The sequence below is a fragment of the Salmo trutta genome, chromosome 1 (genome assembly GCF_901001165.1).
Source record: "Salmo trutta chromosome 1, fSalTru1.1, whole genome shotgun sequence".
NCBI lineage: Eukaryota > Metazoa > Chordata > Actinopteri > Salmoniformes > Salmonidae > Salmo > Salmo trutta.
In genome coordinates this window covers 74,394,240-74,407,658 of record NC_042957.1, presented here as the reverse complement: position 1 = coordinate 74,407,658, position 13,419 = coordinate 74,394,240, and the positions used below count along the sequence as shown (strand labels likewise).

The 13,419-nt window shown below is 41.0% G+C and overlaps 1 protein-coding gene across 2 annotated transcripts; it reads right to left on the bottom strand.

The window, feature by feature from the left end:
• Nucleotides 1–686: 686 nt before the first annotated feature.
• On the bottom strand, nt 687–8,789 carry LOC115207555 (NACHT, LRR and PYD domains-containing protein 3). 2 transcript variants are annotated; one of them, XM_029774748.1, is made up of 11 exons: nt 8,554–8,789; nt 6,121–6,376; nt 5,542–5,784; nt 4,834–5,509; nt 4,665–4,702; nt 4,508–4,541; nt 2,658–4,416; nt 2,194–2,538; nt 1,877–2,020; nt 1,603–1,649; nt 687–1,428 (listed from the first exon to the last, which is right to left on the bottom strand). In XM_029774748.1, the coding sequence occupies exons 4-11, from the start codon at nt 5,060–5,062 to the stop codon at nt 890–892; spliced, it is 3,135 nt and encodes a 1,044-aa protein (XP_029630608.1). In that variant the 5' UTR covers nt 5,063–5,509; nt 5,542–5,784; nt 6,121–6,376; nt 8,554–8,789; the 3' UTR covers nt 687–889. The 2 variants fall into 2 exon arrangements, with proteins under 2 accessions (XP_029630608.1, XP_029630599.1); XM_029774739.1 differs by having other exon boundaries at nt 4,834–4,984; nt 5,723–5,784.
• Between the last annotated feature and the right edge of the window lie 4,630 nt (nt 8,790–13,419).

The following is a 13,419-nucleotide window of genomic DNA, read 5'->3' as shown; positions in this document are numbered from 1 at the left end:
ACAAACATACAGTCAATAATACAGTAGAAAAATTAGTCTATATACAATGTGAGCAAATGAGGTGAGATAAGGGAGGTAAAGGCAAAAAGGCCATGGTGTCAGAGTAAATACAATATAGCAAGTAAAACACTGGAATGGTAGATTTGCAGTGGAAGAAAGTGCAAAGTAGAAATAGAAATAATGGGGCGCAAAGGAGCAAAATAAATCAATTAAAAATACAGTAGGGGAAGGGGTAGTTGTTTGGGCAAAATTATAGATGGGCTATGTACAGGTGTAGTAATCTGTGAGCTGCTCTGACAGCTGGTGCTTAAAGCTAGTGAGGGAGATAAGTGCTTCCAGTTTTAGAGATTTTTGTAGTTCGTTCCAGTCATTGGCAGCAGAGAACTGGAAGGAGAGGCGGCCGAAGGAGGAATTGGCTTTGGGGGTGACCAGAGATTTAATCAATCAAGATAGTGTTTTATTTTTCATTCGTAATAAATGTTAGAATTTTTCTACCACTGACATATTTTTATTTTTGTAAATCGTTGACAATTAAATCCATTTTAATCCCACTTTGTAACACAAAAAAATGTGGAAAAAGTCAATGGGTGTGAATACTTTCTGAAGGCACAGTCATGAAAAAGTTGTTCTATCATTAGCCAGCTTCTGACATTCTTTTAAAATGACGTTATTATGGCTATACAGTATATATCACATTATTGTACATTCTTTATTCAGAGAAATAAAGGAGAGATACAACATAACAGTATTGTAAACCCACGGGCCATTCTGTACTCAAGTATACTTCATTACCTTAAAACCTAAGTGTGACCACAAACTTTTCTAAAACCCCTGTCCCACCCATTGGGACATTTACTTTCTGAAAGACAATGCTTAGATGTAGTCTACTCTATTTGAGAGAAATGGCTGCAGCTGGGGATTGAAGTCTAAGCCCAAGATAAAGGGGCTCAGTGAATGTGGTGTGGAATGCGTACAGGTGGGTCCGTTTGTCAGACTCAGAGATGTTGTAGAAGGACAGGATGCCGGCTGGCCAGTCCAGAAACACCCCTATTCTATAGGACTCATTTGATTTGATTTCAGGGAGCCGTAAGTTGTGAATACATTTTTTATGCTTGGCATGAAACTTATCCTTTGAGGCGTACAAAGTCCAAGAAACAGCATTCCGTCCTAGCATTACATTGTCACCGGCTCCTTTCCGCTCTAATTGCTTGTAGGTCATGCCTATATGTACGTCGTGTAGACACTCAACCTCCAGGTAATGACGCCCGCAGAGGCCCTCCTTGCACAGCACCTGGTTGCATTCATCAAACCTCTCTTGGGTGATGGGATAGTGCTGCTCCTTCCTCTGGCGCGTCACCTTCCTGTTCCCCTCAGACAGGGACAGGAAATCATTTACTGTGCTGGGGTCTAGTGTGACCTCACTGGCATCTGTAATTTGTAGATTAGAAGTTTCAGTTACTTGCTACACAAGCTTTGCGGTTACACTTGACACTATTATAAATTGGCACATGGTCCTCCTGTACGTATGTCAAATATTCTACATAGACCACTGTGAATCACTGTGTTCATAAAGGTGAGAATGATAAATGGACATTTACTCACATTTCTGCAGACCTGGTTTATTCCTGCTCTCTCCTCCGTGGTCCATGCTGAAAAACACACAAAATAAAGAGGTATTAATGAAAGCCTAGAAATGCTCATACTACTCAGGGGATGCAGTATAATAACACTAGCATGTAACAGGGCTCATATCTAGAAGGTTGAATTAGTTTAATTAAATAGTTTAATTGTTAAAGTTCTAATCTCTCAATGTTTAGCTCTACTCATTAATATTTTATTCAGAGACACGTTTGTCTTTTTACTCAATCTAACTCACTTCAGCTGAAGCGGGAAATCCAATTCAACGGTTCTGAGGGGATTGTAGCTCAGATCCAGCTCTTTCATCTGGAAGGATTCTGACCTCAAAGCTATGGCCAGGACAGACACATTCTCAGGCAATGTGATCAAACAGCCAGATAGCCTGTAAATGAGAATAGGAAAAATAATTATGGAAAACATACAAATTTGTTTCACCATTAAAACTAGAAACATTGAACTTTGAAGAACCATCTATATCCATAGGTCAGCACAGTGATCAGCACAGATGAACCTCTTCAAATGTGTATTTGTCTTATTTGGTACTGATGTACATACCTCAGTGCTTGCAGCTTGCAACGCTTGTGGAGGGCAAAAGCAAGCAACTCTGCCCCCGGGTCCCCAAGGTCATTGCTGCTGAGGTCCAAGTTCAGAAGTTTTGAGGTGGGACAAGTCAGCACTTCACAGATTGCCTTGACACCGTCAACTCCCACATGATTGTGGCGTAGATTCAGGGTTTCCACCTTGCAGTTGGGGTTCCGCAGCCCACAGCAGAGGCGGATCACCCCTTCATCGCCCAGGTTGTTGTGTCCCAGGTCCAAGACTGTCAGATGGGAATTCTCAGACTGAAGAACCGAGGCTACAGTTTCACACTCCAGTGCTGTGATGTCACAAAAGTTGAGTCTGTGAAAAAGATTGAGTTCATAATTGCCATTCAACTTTTCAATTTATATTGTATGTGAAAAAAAAATGATTTACTTGTGCGATATAAACATGCTACACAAATAGTGAGTGATACTTACAACGCTCCAGTGCAAGACACCAAAGCAGGAGCCAGTCTGCGAAAAGCTTCCTCAGAAGTTTTGTTATTCCTGAAGTCAAACTCTTCAGGCTTCTCTGACATAATGAACATATATGCCAGGAGAGAACACTGAAATGGAGTTGGCTGTGTGTCTGAAGGCGAGACTTGGTTGTTGTCATTCTGTAGAATGGTGTGGTCTTTCAGCTGAAGCAGACAGTGGATCAAGTTGATGCATCTCTCTGGAGAGAGGTCCTTCCTTTTCAACATCTTGATATAGCCAATTAACTTTTTGTTGCATTCTGAACTGCTGGTTGTTTTTCCCAGAATGTCTTGAAGGAGGCTGGAGTCGTGAGAGATCCCGAAAAGGAAGCGTGTGAAAAGGTCCAGGTGTCCATTTTTACTATCTAATGCACTGTCCAGAGCATCTTTGAGAAAATCTAACAAAGTGCCACCTTTCCTCTTTTTGATTAAGGCTTTCACTGAGTCAGTCCTGCCATTTTCAAATTCATGAAATGCATACAGAGCAGCAAAGAACTCCTGAACACTCAAGTGTACAAAACAATAAACTTTCGTGAGATCCAGTCCATTATCTAATTCTACAAGTTCTGTACACAGGCCAGGGCATGTAGCAGCTTCCATGACACTAACACCACAGTTTGCCAAGTCCTGTTCTGTAAAGAGCACATTTTGACTTGCCAGGTTCTCATATGCTAGCTTTCCTAATTTCAAAATCATGTCTTTGTTTGACATCAAAGGATGTTGTTTCCCCTGTGTTGGTCCATGCTTCTCGAAACTAATTCTTGTTTGGATCTTAATGTAATGCATGTACATGTCAGAGAGGGTTGTAGGCAAAGATCGAGGCTTTGGCCCGCTCTTGTTGTCTTTACTCAGTATATTCTGAAGCACAGTTACTGCCATCCAGCAGAACACCGGTACATGGCACATGATGTACAGGCTCCGTGTCGCTTTTATGTCTGAGATGGCCATCTCTGGATCTCTGATGTGTTTCCTGAAGTACTCGTCCTTTTGAGCATCATTGAACCCTCTGATCTCTGTAACTCGATGACAATACTCTCTAGGGATCTGATTGGCCGCTACTGGACGGGAGGTTATCCAGAGGAGAGCCCCAGGGAGAAGACGGCCAGTGATGAGGTTTGTAAGCAAAACGTCCAGTGAAGCAGACTCAGACACATCAGATATCAGCCCGTTATCAATTTCATCAAACTCTAGTGACAGCTGGCTCTCATCCAGGCCGTCAAGGATGAACAAAATCTTATGTTCATCATAAATCTTCCTAACGTTTACATCTTCAAGTTCAGGGTAGAAGATCTGAAGAAGTCCATGCAGACTGCACGGGCGTTTTATCAAATTCAGCTTCCGGAAAGGTAGGAGGAATAGAAAATCTAGATCTTGATTCTCTTTTCCAACTGCCCAGTCCAAGTTGAGCTTCTGAGCTGCCACAGTCTTCCCAATGCCAGCGATTCCCTTTGTCATCACACATCTGATAGTTTCGTCTTCGGCAGGCTTGAAGATATCTTGGCATTTTATGACGGAGGCCTCAGAGAAGTCTTTGAGGTGTGCCGTCTCAGCCTGCCACACCTCGTGTTCCTTATTGATGCTGGTAGAATCACAGGTCACAATGTACAACTCTGTGTAGACCTTGTTAAGGACTGATGTGCTTTGGGTTTCAATACCCTCTTGTATGCTTTCAGACTTCATCTTCTGGCAAAATTTGATCTTGTCTCTGATGCGAAGGATGTCTTCAAAAAGAGCAACAAAACAACAAATGTGTTATTTTGGGTGAAATTAGTCTGTTTTTCTGCTCTGGGATAACAACTGAATTTGACTTACTCCGTTTCTCCTTGTTCTGGTCATACACTGGCATCTACAGGAATTAACAAAACAGACATTTAGATTTCAAATACAGTGTTTCAATAACATATAGAGTTAATGCTGGCAACAGTCCATAATCTTATAAAGATTGTCTACAAGAATTCCCATTCATTACCTGCTGGTCAATCATATCCCCTCCAGTGTACACATGGCCTAGAGAGAAAATACATTTCATAAACATCACAATAAACTAGGCTAGAAGAGCACCTTACAAAGATGCATACAATTTATAAAACAGTGATCCACCCATGTTTTGCCCCAAAAGTCCTGACACCTTCTCTCACCATAAATATTTGTGGTACAATTTAAATTCAAGTCCTTTCCAACTGAACACCCAGTTAGCATTGGTGCATAAATGTTGCTTCCATTAGTTGCTGTGTTTGTACACCGAGCGCCACTTGGCATTGCATCAAGTGGTCCTCCAGCGTGGTTGGTCTTAGAGGTGTCACATCCATCAAATTGGGTATGTAGGGAAAGAAACAATAACATATTAGCCTCGTCAACCCATACCATAGAGATGTACTAGACAGCTCATCTTCTATCTTCAGCAATGGCCGCTTCTGTGACAACAAGGCCAGAGCCATTGTGGGTTTTCTTTACTTCTATGAGTGTAGTGACACTTCATAAATAAACTGAATAGGATCATACCACCACCTACTGTTCTAGAGTGTAGCTGCATACCATGCTGCAGTGTGTTTAGTCTAAACAGATACATAGACAAGGTTGGTGATTTACTGCCATCTACAGTTACAGAATGTTCACACAGCAGTATAATTCATTGGATGATCCCTCCTGCGGACCTGAATGGAATTCTGTGATCCCTCCTGCTGACCTGAATGGAATTCTGTGATCCCTCCTGCTGACCTGAATGGAACTCTGTGATCCCTCCTGCTGACCTGAATGGAATTCTGTGATCCCTCCTGCTGACCTGAATGGAATTCTGTGATCCCTCCTGCTGACCTGAATGGAATTCTGTGATCCCTCCTGCTGACCTGAATGGAATTCTATGATCCCTCCTAACCCATACCAAGCCCCACCCAGTTGACTGCTCAAAATGGTGAAAGCATCAATGGCACTGCCAATGAAAAGAAAAAAAACTATGTCCCATACACATCTATAGGAACGTTCAGAATCCCTGTAGCTGGAAAGAACATTTAAAAAATGCTCCATTACCTGTTGGTCATCCATCTCTACCTTGATGGGAGATATTGTTGGAATCTCCTCGCTCTCAATGCCTATGGAGGAAAGGCGTATATCTTTGGTGAATCATTTAACATTGACTAGAGAGAGAGATTAGGGGCCTTTTTTGGACCAAGATTAAGTCCATAAAATACAGAAAACATTGCATATAGGTCATGAAATTCACTGTTGTAATACAATGCACACACAGATCTTTTATTGTGAGGGGAGTTTACCGGGTATGTCATTCCATAAACAATTATACTTACATCTTTATAAGAAAATAAATGCTACTGAGTAAATACTATAATCAAGACTAAGCCCAAAATCCCGCCTTTACTCCTGTGTGAACTCATACATTTCAGTTATTGAGTATTAATGCCTATACTCACCTTGTTGACTTCGTCCTGGTTTACTCTGATATTTAATGTCTTTTAGAAGTGAGGACACAATGTGACTGGCATTTTCTCCATATGTCTTCATCAGTACTGCCACAATGCCTTTCACTCCCATCATCTTAACACTCTTATCATCCATCTTCCTACACAGATGGCGCTGAAATCGTCTGATCTTCTTTGACTTCAACCGTTTCAGTTTGGCACTGACCTCTGCTTTGACCCTTTTGTAGATATGCTTTCTTGCGGACATCTGAAGACAAACACAATAAATAAAAAGCATTTAGAGTGCATGCACAGTCTGGTTCACAGGACCTTTAAATCCCCCATGAACATAAAAATATTACTGTCAGTGGTAGACTACAGTAAAGCCCGACAACTATTAAAGCACTCCTCCACAATGAGAGTATTAGCTGGGTCGGTGATCATAACACAGACTGATGTCCACAATAGCCAGAGCATAGCATTATTTGTTCCGATGTCAATTTAATTTCAAAATTTAAGACTGTAACCCTGACGTGAGATGTATGCATAACTGTCTTGATTAACTAGCACTTGTATTTCGCCTCGCTAGCTTCGCCCTAATGTGGTAGCTAGCAAGCACGATAGGTATTGCTAGTTATCAATAGCCAATCCAGTAACTGCTGGATGCTAAAGTGAGCTTCGATTGGTCAATAGCGCCGCGATATCGTAGAGTATTTGCATAAAGTTCAACTTTCCCCAACTTTGGTCCCACTCTGTTCACGTCGCCCAACGGTCCTCCGCCCCGCTTCACTTCCCTCCATTGAAAATGAATGGGGCGACAAAACAACGTAAAGCGTCCACATATTCGGAGTCTACAGACTGAGACCACCATCAGAAGGGGATGCGATGCCAGAACACGCACCTCAACAAAATTCCCAACAAACTCCACGTACAAGTCCTTTATTCTATTGAAATGTGTTGACAGTTGGAGAAATTGTTTGAGCCACGTGAGAATCCTAAAAAAGACAACCTATGAAAGCCAACGGTCTGATATTCTAGAACACTGCTGTGCATATGGTACATGTTTAAAAGGCTCTGCATGGTCAATCCGACCTCTGCATTGGCAGTGCAGCATCCATACTTCTTGCTCTTCCCGGAGCAGCAGAGCTGTTGAGCAGAGCTGCTGTGAAGGAAGTCTGTGTTTATACAGGATCTCCCGCCCCCACCTACCGTCAACCAATCATGTCAATGCGGAGCTGTACGGAGCCCTCTGCATCGTTACAAAATTTGGGAGGCACACAGCAATGCGGTACAGAGCTCAATTTGGCCTCTACGTGCCTTTGGAGGCTCCACAATTGTGTCACACCCTCCATATGGAGCCTCCGATCACATTTTCAGATCAAGCATAGAAGGTCAATCTGATGTCTGCATTGGACTTGCAGCATTTACAGTGATATGGCCTCTGCAGAAGTCAGGGCATTCATACTTCTTGTGCTTCGCCTTGCAGAGCTGTTGTGAAGGAAGTTGTCAAGAAAGTGAGTTTGTGTTTATAGAGGTCCTCACGGCCCCCACCTGGCATCAACCAATAATGTCAATGCAGAGCTATACCGAGCACTCCACATTGTTACAAAATTTGAGAGGCGCCTGCACAGTGATACTATGCTCAAATTGGCCTCTAAGTGCCTCCGGAAGCTACGAAATTGCGTCACACCATCCAATCACATTACAGATAAAGCATAAATTGGATTACTCATGACATTTATCTGGATAGGCAGAGACATGATTTACTTCTGTGATTTAATGTAATGTAAACATTTTAATGTAATTACAGCAACTACTTAAAAACTAATGAAGTGTAATTTCATATCAGTTGTTCACTTTTATTATTTCCCCTTACCAGAAATGGGCGTGTCGACGGAAGTGAAGATTTGAGAGCCCGGGCTTTTCAAATGGAGTGCACTGGAGAATGTAGCCTGCAGTAGCCTCATATTCTGAACCAAATCAACTATGCTTTTAGGACTACTCGAATGGACAGTTCAAGCGAGTCTCGGAAGCATTGTACACGTTTTAATGTCGACTAATGGAACTAAAGGATTCAATTTGCTCCCCCTCCCGTGTTCACTGCAAGGATTACATTTTCTTGGTTCACTGCGACATTTTACTTGACCGTTTCGTAGGCAACAGTAACAATCCATTGATAAATCAAGTGTTAAATCGAATCCAAACTTAATCCTCACACTAGCGCACATAACTTACCACAAACAGACTAAATAAACAAATAGTCTAGTATTATTGAAGCTTGTAGGCTACTGTAACATTAGTGCACCATGCAGAATGCGCACACAACCATTCGCGTCAAATGCAAGGATAGTGGTAGGTCCATTACAGCCAATGCAATTCAGACAGTAGCCTAAATGAACGAAAAAGTCATTTTATTGTCATACATGTTAAGGGTTAGCAACCTACCTTCAGATTTGATGCTTTCTCAAATCGTTTGTCTCTGCTGCTGTTTCACTTAACGAATAAATGTCCATTCACAGGATTAACTGTCTCGAATTATCTCGACTAAATACCAAATCAATTGGCTTAAAATGATAAAAACGTACTGTGGCTACATAATTCTACAGAAAAGGACATGCGTTTTATGGTTTCTTTCTGCAGAAACCAATGGTGACGTGTCGCTTTCGGTAGCAACAGAACTGCCTCCTCGTTGTGTGGGTGGAGTGTGAAAGTCAGTCCCTCCCTTCCCTCATTCTCAGAAATGTGCATTTAATAAGTAATACATTTGTTCCCCGTTGAAAGCAGGCGTTTAAAAAGAATAATAAAGAAATATAAAAGTGTATATATATATATATATATATATACAGTTGAAGTCGGAAGTTTACATACACTTAGGTTGGAGATTAAAACTCGATTTTCAACCACTCCACAAATTTCTTGTTAGCAAACTATAGTTTTGGCAAGTCGGTTGGGACATCTACTTTGTGCATGACAGTAATTTTTCCAACAATTGTTTACAGACAGATTATTTCACTTATAATTCACTGTATCACAATTCCAGTGGGTCGGAAGTTTACATACACTAAGTTGACTGTACCTTTAAACAGCTAGGAAAATTCCGGGAAATGATGTCATGGCTTTAGAAGTTTCTGATAGGCTAACTGACATAATTTGAGTCAATTGGAGGTGTACCTGTGGATGTATTTCAAGACCTACCTTCAAACTCAGTGCCTCTTTGCTTGACATCATGGGAAAATCAAAAGAAATCAGCCAAGACCTCAGAAAAACAATTGTAGACCTCCACAAGCCTGGTTCATCCTTGGGAGCAATTTCCAAATGCCTGAAGGTACCACGTTCATCTGTACAAACAATAGTACGCAAGTATAAACACCATGGGACCACGCAGCCGTCATACCGCCCAGGAAGGAGATGCGTTCTGTCTCCTAGAGATGAATGTACTTTGGTGCGAAAAGTGCAAATAAATCCCAGAACAACAGCAAAGGACCTTGTGAAGATGCTGGAGGGAACAGGTAGAACAGTATCTATATCCACAGTAAAACGAGTCCTATATCAACATAACCTGAAAGGCCGCTCAGCAAGGAAGAAGCCACTGCTCCAAAACCGCCATAAAAAAAGCCAGATTACAGTTTGCAACTGCACATGGGGACAAAGATCGTACTTTTTGGAGAAATGTCCTCTGGTCTGATGAAACAAAAATAGAACTGTTTGGCCATAATGACCATCGTTATGTTTGGAGGAAAAAGGGGGAGGCTTGTAAGCCGAAGAACACCATCCCAACCGTGAAGCACAGGGGTGGCAGCATCATTTTTTGGGGGTGCTTTGCTGCAGGAGGGACTGGTGCACTTCACAAAATGCATGGCATCGTGAAGGAACATTATGTGGATATATTGAAGCAACATCTCAAGACATCAGTCAGGAAGTTAAAGCTTGGTCGCAAATGGGTCTTCCAAATGGACAATGACCCCAAGCTTACTTCCAAAGTTGTGGCAAAATTGCTTAAGGACAACGAAGTCAAGGTATTGGAGTGGCCATCACAAAGCCCTGACCTCAATCCTATAGAAAATGTGTGGGCAGAACTGAAAAAGCATGTGCGAGCAAGGAGGCCTACAAACCTGACTCAGTTACACCAGCTCTGTCAGGAGGATTCGGCCAAAATTTCCCAACTTATTGTGGGAAGCTTATGAAAGGCTACCCGACACGTTTGACCCAAGTTAAACAATATAAAGGCAATGCTACCAAATACTAATTGAGTGTATGTAAACTTCTGACCCACTGGGAATGTGATGAAAGAAATAAAAGCTGTAATAAATCTCTCTACTATTATTCTGACATTCACATTCTTAAAATAAAGTGGTGATCCTAACTGACCTTAAACAGGGAATATTTACTAGGATTAAATGTCAGGAATTGTGAAACTGAGTTTAAATGTATTTGGCTAAGGTGTATGTAAACTTCCGACTTCAACTGTATATAAGACTTGGTCTTTACCAAATAGGCCTATCTTCTATATACTACCCCTACCTTGTCACAACACAACTGATTGTCTCAAACGCATAAAGAAAGAAAAGAAATTCCACAAATTAACTTTTTACAAGGCACACCTGTTAGATTGTGATGCATCCCAGGTGACTACCTCATGAAGCTGTTTGAGAGAATGCCAAGAGTGTGCAAAGCATTCATCAAGGCAAAGGGTGGCTACTTTGAAGAATCTAAAATATACAATTAGTTTAACACTTTTTTGGTTACTACATGATTCCATATGTGTTATATCATAGTTTTGATGTCTTCACTATTATTATACCATGTAGAAAATAATCAAAATGAAGAAAAACCCTTGAATGAGTAGGTGTGTCCAAATGTTTGACTGGTACTGTATATATATATTAATCTTCATCAATGAAATACATCACAATATAGGCTACAATATAGGCTACATCACAAGAAACATGCATAGTTAAATAGAATTGTAAAATTAAATACATCTACATTTTTAATCAACATAAAACAATTACTCAGATTACACAACAAAAATACATTATTATTTAACCACATTTATCAGCTGTGCCCCAATTACACACAAGCTTTAATTACATTCTCCCCTTCAATTTCTGTTCTCAGTCACTTAAACAGGTGTAATGGCCAGTGATTTTAAGATTATTTTATTTGTCTTAAGTCAGTTTTACAGAATGTTTTTCAACGTTCACTCAAAATCAAAGTCAATAATCTGGTTCAAAATGAAGGTTCAAATAAATCAATAATTGTTAAAAGTTCAATTAAGTCAAAAAATAAACATGAAATAAAATCAACACATTAACCCACCTTAACAAACCATCAAAACCAAAGAGACTGTAATTAATTAAGCATTAAGGCCCGAGGGGGTTTGGTATACGGCCAATATAGCACGGCTAAGGGCTGTTCTTATGCACGACGCAACAGGGAGTGTCTGGATACAGCCCTTAGCCGTGGAATATTGGCCATGTACCACACACCCTCAAGGTGTCTTATTGCTATTATAAACTGGTTACCAACGTAATTAGAAGAGTTAAAAGTAATATTTTTTCAAACCCATGGTTTATTGTCTGACAGACTACGGCTTTCAGCCAATCAGCATTCAGGGCTTGAATCACCCAGTTTATAATAATCAATATATCACACAAATAATAGAAGGATACACATCTATCAAATCACCATAATTTTTTTTTTTTAAAACAGCTTCAAAGCAATGATCTAAAAAAAATTAAGGCTGTGGTTTTAAAGTACCAATGCAGCTGTTTTTATATCAATATCAAATCATTTCTAGGTAACAATTAAGCAACTTACTATAATAGTCTTCCATTCAAATGGGCAAAAATAGCTTTAAGCAAAAAACTATTTCTCAAGCAAGAATTTTGCTAGGACTGTCTGGGAGTGGTCTGAGTGGAGATGGGAAAACTGAAAGCTAACTTATTGACAGAGAGGTTTGGAATTCTCTTTGTTATTGGTCTATTAACCAATTTACCGTATGGTGATGTCACCATGGAAAACCGAAACTCCCACCCATGCAAACCTGCTGATTAGAAGGTCCTGTGTAGATTGTATTTTCAACCACCAACTATCAGGAAATAACAGTGATACAATTTGTTCATACTTTAACAGTGCTGGTTTAATGAGCTGTTGTACAATATGAAACAAAAATTAGGAACAACAGAATTTTGAATGCACTGGGCCTTTAAGGCTGCAGAAAAAGGTAAACACCTCTAAGACAGCTGAATGTCTGGGAATGGATACTTACTGCAACAATTAAACACAAAGACAATATACAGTAAGTCGTGGCCAAAAGTTTTGAGAATGACACAAATATTAATTTTCACAAAGTCTGCTGCCTCAGTTTGTATGATGGCAATTTGCATATACTCCAGGATGTTATGAAGAGTGATCAGATGAATTGCAATTAATTGCAAAGTCCCTCTTTGCCATGCAAATGAACTGAATGCCCCAAAAACATTTCCACTGCATTTCAGCCCTGCCACAAAAGGACCAGCTGACATCATGTCAGTGATTCTCTCGTTAACACAGGTGTGAGTGTTGACGAGGACAAGGCTGGAGATCACTCTGTCATGCTGATTGAGTTCGAATAACAGACTGGAAGCTTCAAAAGGAGGGTGGTGCTTGGAATCACTGTTCTTCCTCTGTCACCCATGGTTACCTGCAAGGAAGCACGTGCCGTCATCATTGCTTTGCACAAAAAGGGCTTCACAGGCAAGGATATTGTGGCCAGTAAGATTGCACCTAAATCAACCATTCATCAGATCATCAAGAACTTCAAGGAGAGCAGTTCAATTGTTGTGAAGAAGTCTTCAGGGCGCCCAAGAAAGTCCAGCAAGCACCAGGACAGTCTCCTAAAGTTGATTCAGCTGCGGGATCAGGGCACCACCAGTACAGAGCTTGCTCAGGAATGGCAGCAGGCAGGTGAGAGTGCATCTGCACGCACAGTGAGGCAAAGACTTTTGGAGGATGGCCTGGTGTCAAGAAGGGCAGCAAAGAAGCCACTTCTCTCCAGGAAAAACATCAGGGACAGACTGATATTCTGCAAAAGGTACAGGGATTGGACTGCTGAGGACTGGGGTAAAGTCATTTTCTCTGATGAATCCCCTTTCCGATTGTCTGGGGCATCCGGAAAAAAGCTTGTCCGGAGAAGACAAGTTGAGCGCTACCATCAATACTGTGTCATGCCAACAGTAAAGCATCCTGAGACCATTCATGTGTGGGGTTGCTTCTCAGCCAAGGGAGTGGGCTCACTCACAATTTTGCCTAAGAACACAGCCATGAATA